The 8161-nt window shown below is 43.7% G+C and overlaps 1 protein-coding gene across 1 annotated transcript; it reads left to right on the top strand.

Moving 5' to 3' along the window:
- Positions 1-24: 24 nt before the first annotated feature.
- Positions 25-6996, top strand: PEX13 (peroxisomal biogenesis factor 13). Its single transcript, XM_048296149.1, has 4 exons — positions 25-207; positions 2186-2883; positions 3317-3442; positions 3682-6996. Exons 1-4 carry the CDS (start codon positions 140-142, stop codon positions 3975-3977), a joined length of 1188 nt encoding a protein of 395 aa, XP_048152106.1. The 5' UTR covers positions 25-139; the 3' UTR covers positions 3978-6996.
- Positions 6997-8161: the final 1165 nt, after the last annotated feature.

Here is an 8161-nt window from a genome sequence, read left to right as displayed (position 1 = left end):
CCGAGCGGGGCCGAGTGAGGCCGAGCCGGGGTCGAGCCTGAGCCGAGCGGTGCCGAAACGGAGCCGAGCGGGACCGAAGCGGAGCCGAGCCTGAGCCGAGCGGTGCCGAAGCGGAGCCGAGCGGGGCCGAGGGGGTGCGATGGCGGCGACGCCGCCGCCCAAGCCCTGGGAGTCCCGGCGGCTGCCGGGCACCGCGCCCTCCTTCCAGTGAGTGCGCGCGTCCCTCCCCGGGTGTCCCCGCCGCGGCGGCCATGGGGGTTCGCCCCCTCGGGCCGGCCGGGCCCGCTCCCCTGGGGCGGGCTCAAAGGTCGGGCCCGGCCGGGGCTGTGCGCGGCCCCGGGGGTCGGTCGCGGGGTGCGGCCGGGGGCGGCCCCGCGCTGTGAGGGGCTTGTGCCGGGCAGGGAGGGGTGGGCTCGGCGTGCGGGGCTCGAGTCAAACCCCGCTGGCGCCTGAGGGAAGCTGCGTGTGCGGTGTGGGGAAGGGAGAGCTGTGTTGTCACCGGTGTGAGTTCACAGTCCATTCCTTGGGGCATTCACAGTCCGTTCCTGGCCGCTGTGCAGCTCTGTGAGCCCCCGAGCCTCTGCAGCACTGGGGGAGCTGCGTGTCACCCCCAGCACTTGGAAAACATTCCTGTGTGTTGCCAGTCTCGTGTGTGTTCCCATCTTCTGGGAGCTCTCCCAGAAAACCCAACCGGCTCGTGGAGAAGGATGCACAGAAAGTGTTTGTATGCTCCTTCCTTTTCATGAGAAGTCAAGGAAAGCTCGCTCGGTGGCTGAATACTCGTCTTGTTTTTCGCTTGGTGCTGGTGATTGCAATCGCAGAGAGCTGAAACTGGGCAAAAGGGTGGCCCAACACTAAACATTGAGCAGAAACTTCGCTGCGTTCTCTGCAGCCTGCAGCGTGCTGAGCCAGAAGCTTGGTGTTAGTTTTCCATTCTGGGTTTATTTACCACATTTTAAATGGCTGCAAGCAGCTTTAAAGTGTGGTGTCCCAAGCTGACTACTGGGGAGAGGACTGTAGTGTGACTTACTGAGTTACAGTGGCTCTGTTTGCTGGGATAATAACTTATTTTTCCTCCTGTTTTCAACCGCTGAGAGAGTTACAGTCTGTGATGGAAAAAACAGCAGTGATTCTTTGCTGTGGAAACCTGTAAGTTTTGCTGAGAGGAAGCTGTTCCCTGCCTTGTATGGAAATAGTTCAGCAAGTAGCAGCTCCGTAGCCATTCCAGCTTGACTTTCTTCTTTTTTTTCTGGGAAGTCATGGGATGAGGCAGTAAGCATGGGAAATAAAATGTTTGACTTTTAGGGTGATAATATGTGGATGAAACATATATTTTTATTGAAATGGCAGAAGTTGGACAAAAAGCTGCTTGACAGAAGTCAAATGCCAGTCAAGTACTTGCAGAGTTTTATTACAAAGGGTGTTGGTAAAATGATTTAAACTTATGGACATACAAAGGAAAAGAAAAATTACTCAATTAAGTACAGATAATGGAGTCATAATACCTCCTTCTGCCAACACTTACCAGTAGCAGATTCAACCCCTTGACAATCTGCACAAAGGTGATCAGGTAGTTTGGGTAGAGAGGGAAATTGGGGACCCCAAAGCCCTTGCACACATAGTTGCATAATTACTTAGATTCTCAATTGAGTCATGCCACCCTTTAAGAGTGGATCCAAAGGAGCTCTCAAACTTCCTTCCTGCTATATCATTGGCTCATTGTATAGAAGAGCTGGGAACAAGTGTTGGAAATAAAGCTTTCAGATTGGAAAGTTCCTAAAAATTCCTCTTAGGGCCTATGAGAGGCTCTCATGTGCAGAAGAATGACCCTGGGTGTTAGAGCAGCAGGTTTGATGGCTCTGGGTTGTGTATTTCACGTGTTGATACATTAAATACATAATAAATTGTACAATAAATAGACAAAGCTTTTCCATGTTTACATTCCAGTTCCATATTTACACTGGATATCTCATCATGGGGGTTTTATTCCCCGTAAAGTCTGTGTTTCCTGACCAGATTTTTTACTTCCAGCCAACGCTGTACAGCATACCGAGCATTTGGCTCCCAACTTCCCTATCCCAGCACTACTGAAACTCACCATGGTATTTATGTAGTTAGCTGAGGGCTCTGTGGAAAGGAAAAATTAAACTTTGGGTGCTGATCTTGATTATCTGAATTCGTTTAGGTCTGCTGACTTGGGTGACAACCTGCTGACCAGGCCCGGACAACCCACGGTGGCACGAATCCCTCCACCCATTTTGCCGAGGCCATCCCAGCAAACGGGAAGCAGCAGCCTGAGCACTTTCAGGCCAGCCTATAGCAGTTCTTTTTCTCCAGCCTATGGTTCATATGGCACCTCTTTCTATGGAAGCTATAGTCCCTACAGCTATGGCTACGGCGGTCTGGGCTATAACCGCTTCTGTGCCGATGGCATTCCTCCCAGCAGGTTCGTCCAGCAGGCTGAGGAGAGCAGCAGAGGTGCCTTTCAGTCCATCGAGAGCATCGTGCATGCCTTTGCCTCGGTCAGCATGATGATGGACGCAACCTTCTCAGCAGTCTACAACAGCTTCAGAGCTGTGTTGGATGTGGCCAACCACTTCTCCCGCCTCAAAATTCACTTCACCAAGGTGTTCTCAGCTTTTGCTCTAGTGAGAACTATAAGGTACCTCTACCAACGCCTGCAGCGCTTGCTGGGTCTGCGGCAGAGCTCTGAGAACGAGGATTTGTGGGCTGAGAGTGAGGGCAAAGTAGCTCGTGCTGGCCTTGAAGACAAGGTGGCTAACTCTGCAAAATCCTGGCCCATTTTCTTGTTCTTTGCTGTTATAATGGGAGGCCCCTACCTGATTTGGAAGCTGCTTTCTACCTACAGTGAGGAAGAAACAGGTAAAGATGACCTGCAGCACCAGAGAAGTGCAGCATGTATTGTTGCTTTTGTTGTTGCCTGTATAGTGATTAATCTCACACTACAGCAGTGGTAATTAATAGATACTGGGGCACGGTACTGACTTTTAGGCATGTGGTGCAAGTGACAGCCTGCCTGTTGTTGAGTTAGGATGTGGTTTCATGCTGAGGCTTTCTGTGATTCCAGAATCATGGTTCCTCTCTGTTTCTGGTTCCTTCCTATTAGGTGTGGCAGTTTGGGTTGGGTGGGAGAATTGTTGGTTGGATTTACTCAACAAGTCTTGCTTTTCATGTCACTTCTCTATTGGAGAAGTTTTAGCAAGGAAGTTAAAGTGTTTTCTTCATTTTCCTTTGAAAAACAAACCAAACTTGGTAACTCAAAGCAGATACACTTGTGATTTGTGTTTGAAAACAGTGTCTAGTAACTGGGCAAGTGGAGAAGATGACCATGTGGTTGGAAGAGCAGAATATGATTTCAATGCTCTCTCAGAAGAAGAAATTTCTTTCCGTGCTGGTGACATGCTAAGATTAGCACCCAAAGGTAAACTTTTAATTTTGGCTTTACTTCCTAATCACATGGGAAGCAAGCTATACTGTAGGAGTTTGAAAATTAAAACAAAAAACTCCCAAACCACTTTATTGGACCAAATTTCTCACCCACACTGATTTTTTTTCTCCCCATTAAATGATTACTTGCATTCTAATAAAACTTAATGAGTAGTTTTGTTCCGTTTTGTTGAATTGTTTTGTAACTTGAAGCGTTTGCATTCTCTTCTTCAGAACAACAACCCAAGATCCGTGGTTGGCTTCTGGCTAGTTATGATGGCCAAACAACAGGACTCGTGCCAGCTAATTACATCAAAGTCCTGGGCAAAAGAAGAGGTAGGAGAACAGTGGACCTGGAAAGGATTACGGAGCAGCGGCCAGCCTTTCCCAGCACAGCTGTCAGGGGAGCCCCTGCTGCTGTGACTTTAGAGGAGCAGGAGGCTGCTTTTGAAACTGTTTTTGCTGGAAGTAGCAAAGTTCCCGTTGCGTCGGACTCCGCTGTGGCTGGTGGAGAGAAGCAGGAACTCTGATGCACTTTGATCAACAAAGCAACTGAACTGTGCTTTATTGATACCACTTAGGGTTTGTTGAAAATCTGGTTTGTAGTGGAACACTGGTGGGTCTGTACCAGTTATTGCTGCTACTGGCTGGTGAAGGGATGGAGAAATGATTGCTCAAATTTGTGGTATTTATTTTTGACTCACCTAAGGCTGTACATCAGTGATTCTATCCACCCACCTGGCAGCAACTCTGAGATCTTGAGATAGGAGAAGTGAGGCATTTACAAAAAAGCAAACAAAGAAAAAAAAAATAAGGGACTGCCATTCTTGTTTAGGAGAAAAATTAACACCCAGTTTTCCTAGAAATATTTGCTGGACAAGAAGCCTCTTCAATACATGTGCAAAGGGAAGATTGATTTCTGTGAGATGTCCTCCAATTCTTCACACACAGAACCATAAAGGAGTAATAGCCCATTGTCTCCCTCTGAAAGGAGGGAGAATTGCAGGAGATTTACACAATTGAATAGTAAAAAGGTTTGAGTTGCTTTTCATAAGAAGTAGGGTTCTGTCATAAAGAACTGAGCTCTTAGAAAAAAGGGACTTGGGAGGAAGGGAGGAGAAAGAGAGTTTACAAAGGGATAACAGTGAGGCATCACCAGTAGTTCAGTTATTCTCTTTTGTTTATTAAAAGACATCAGAAGAAAGGGTGTTCTGCAGTCAGGCACTCATTAGCTGTTAACTCCCTTAACTAACTTTGCATCACTCTCAGCCATTTTGTGTTGCAGCCTGTTAGCTGCCTGTCCACAGTCTATCAGCAGCCATCTGCATCTCAGCCTATTTCTGTTCTGTATTGATTTGATATGAGTGTTAGGATATCTGTCCTGCATTTTTAAGCAGTAGGAAAGCCTCGAGTAGGGGGAAGTTAAAATTAATTGGAACATCAAAGAAAAAGTAACATTTCTCACTTAATTGTCTCAGTTAGAGAAGGTCTTGGACAAACTTTCTATGCTGCCTTTCAGGTGGTAAATTTTGCATCTGCCCATAAAATTTGAGGGCTCCAGTTTATCAAAAGCCATAAAAATATTAAGACTGTTCAGAGTCTTTTCTTCAAATGAGTGTTTGAGACTTCTGTCTTGAAATACTGTTCTGGTTTTTTGTTAAATGAAGCAAAGATAATTAAAACTTTTTTTTTTCCTTGCAGTATGTATGTATAACGTCGAATTTCTGAAGGTTACACCAGTGGATTAAATAACTAAGTTTATCTTAATCATTAAAATAGCTGTTTTATTTTAAAGGTACTCGAAAATATAAGTAGGGCACAGGCCTTTGCTTAATTGATTGAGAAGGTTCAGTTTGATCATTCCTACAGGGATCTTCAACACCCATTATGTGGTAACAAAGCTTTCAGTATTTATATTTTAATTGCATTTGCTGGCCTTGGGTTCTTACAAGTCTCTTCAACACAACAAAACTCTAAAAAAACCTGAAATTAACACAATTTTATCAAGGTAGGGTGGCTGAAAAGACAGATATTATGCGGAACCTTGATTTTAAAGTAATCTCTGAATGCCTGTTATTAATAAATAGAACATGCATTGAAGTGGCTGTGCTCAGGTATTGGGAGATGGTGATTAGAATAATTTATAGTAAATTGTTCAATTTTCAAGTGCAGCTGTAAAGGAAAGAGTAGTTAAAGGGCAAATGAGAAACTTGAAAATAGGTTTAATAGATTTAAAACAGAACGTGTTCCTGAGACATTGCCCTGTGTACCAGGGCATAGAAGAAAATTATCTGTATTTGAAAATTAGATCTGTTGTTGAAGTGAAAATAGCAAAAAAAAATCTGAAAGCTAAAATACAGAGAGGCAAAAGGGGGAAGGGGGGCATCAAATGTACAGTTCTGTGTGCAGAGTGTGTCCCTGGAGGGAATTAACTAATGTCCTGAGATGTAATTCATGGACTGTCAGCCTCTTTTGTGGCAGTGAAAGATTTCAGTCAGAGGAAGGGTCTTTAAATGAATGAATAAATAAACCCCAAACTTTGTGGGTTTTGGTAGAGTATCCATTCAGGTAGATTTCTTGTTTTTCTGGCTGGTTTTTTCCTGTTCTCTCTTCTGTTTTCTGGCTCAGAACAAGTTGAGAAGGCAGTGCCATGATGTTTGTTGGAATGTTTTAAGTCTCATTTTTAGAAAGACAAGTTTAATTTCACTTTCAGGTCGTACTCTTTTGATAACAATTCTTTTAGAGGAAGATAGGTTATTCTTACCTGAGTTGTCTTTATATTTGTTTTACTTAGCCTACAAGTCGCCATCATCATTGTATCTATTAAATCTCAACAAGAATTTTGATCCTTTCAGTCTTGCAATTACTTTAATTGGAAAAGAAGGCTCTGAGGAAATTTAGTTATTTAACTCACAATTAATTGTACTGATTGCAGGAGGGTATTAAAGTTAATTGAAGTAAAATACACATTACAGTTCACTGTCTGTTTCTGTCCATGTGTCAGGCTACAGAAAAAAGACCTAAATGAGCACTGGGTGAAAAGGAAGGCTGGTGGACAGGCTGCTCAAGACTTGCACAACTTTAGGAAGGGGAGAAGACCAAAAGGAGCAGGCGTGGCTGCAACAGGAGAGTGTAGAAGAGGAGATCAGAAAAGAGAGGTTGTTGAAATACCGCTTAACTTAAGCATTAGGCAATCAGCTCTTATTTTGAGGTCTGTACATACTTGGTTACCTTTGTGTTATTATTTGGAATTATTTATATACCTGTAGCAGACCTGGAAGTCTGTAACAGAGCTTTGACATCTGTTTATATAAGGTTTTAGTTTATTCTTACTGAAATCTTACTGATCCTGTTTAGTAGGTCAACCATTATCTGCTTGAATATGTGAGCTACTGACAAATTCCATGTCTGAGTGGTTCTCTGGGTGCAAACAGAGCATGAACATGCACAGGGTCAAAGCTTTGTTCAGCTTTCTGAATAGTAAATTTAAAATACTCAGTTTGCCTAGTAAAACCCAATAAACTGGCCACTTTTGCACAGGTTCAAAAACGCTTCCTTGTGTGGAATTATACTCCATCTGAGATTTTAAGGTTGTTCTGACTCACTTGGCGGTCTTGGTGAAATTTGTTAGTGGGGTAAATACAAAGCAAATGCAGTTTCTTACAAATCTGATCTGTTTGCAATGAAAGTCTTCCAGAGGAGGTGCAAACTTGGAAACCAGCAGAGGAATTTCTTGATGCACCAGTGTAGAAATACTCTTGACTGCAATCATGGCAGAACTGTACTTGTTTTGCAAAACGTAACACAAAAAGTTATGTTCTTATGTAACTCCTTCCAGATTTTTATCCATGCAGGTGTGGCCCAAGTGTTGAGATTGGTGAACATTTTGGGGCTGTAATGGCAAGCAGTAATTGTGTGTCTCCACAGGTGGTGAGACACATCCTTTTCCTTTCTCCTTGTGTCTTGGACTGGTTCCTCTGCAGAGCAATGTGAAGCAGCTTTGGGCTGATAAATCTGTCCCCTGGGTTCTGTGGCCACGTGGAGCTCAGCCTTTAAGCAGCTGGATAATCTCTCCTTGGAACAAGTGTACTGGTGTAACTGGTTTGACTGGTAACAGAGGCATGATGCCAGTGCAGGGCACTCCTGCATCTTTCTTACCTGCTTTGAGCTACTGAAGTTCCCTGAATTTCACAATAGTCACAAAACTTACCAGACTCGAGCAAATGACAGGGATTATTGATGCTGTCAGAGTATAAACACAGGGTTTTGGTTTTAGAAATGAAAAATACTAAAAGATAGTTCCGGTACCTTTGAATGATTGTAACTGATCAAGCACAGTCTCTAGAACAGCAAATGAGTAAAATTTAAGATACTGATTTTTTTGTTTATTCTCAAATACGGATTTTTTTTTTCCTCATTTAAAAAAACCAACAGAGGGGGACTGAACTGCCTAATAGCTCAGGTTGATTAAAAAACCGTGCTCCAGTTCTCTGGCATGCCATCCAGTTTCCATTCATCATGAAATAAGTGGATGTCATCAGATCACAGCAATACTCCATCGTTAGCTAATTCTGTGGATGGCTGTGGGGTGGTATGAAATCAGTGGGCTTTGCTTTCTCTGAGACCTAAGGGAAGCTTTCAGACTGACTTTGAGAATTTAGATTTCAGATACTTCTCTAAGTTGGTAAAGACATTTTTTCTGAATTTTCCTATG

This window comes from Corvus hawaiiensis, chromosome 3 (assembly GCF_020740725.1).
Source record: "Corvus hawaiiensis isolate bCorHaw1 chromosome 3, bCorHaw1.pri.cur, whole genome shotgun sequence".
Taxonomy (NCBI): domain Eukaryota; kingdom Metazoa; phylum Chordata; class Aves; order Passeriformes; family Corvidae; genus Corvus; species Corvus hawaiiensis.
The sequence above is the reverse complement of the archived record's forward strand: the minus strand, read 5'-3'. Positions and strand labels throughout refer to the sequence as shown.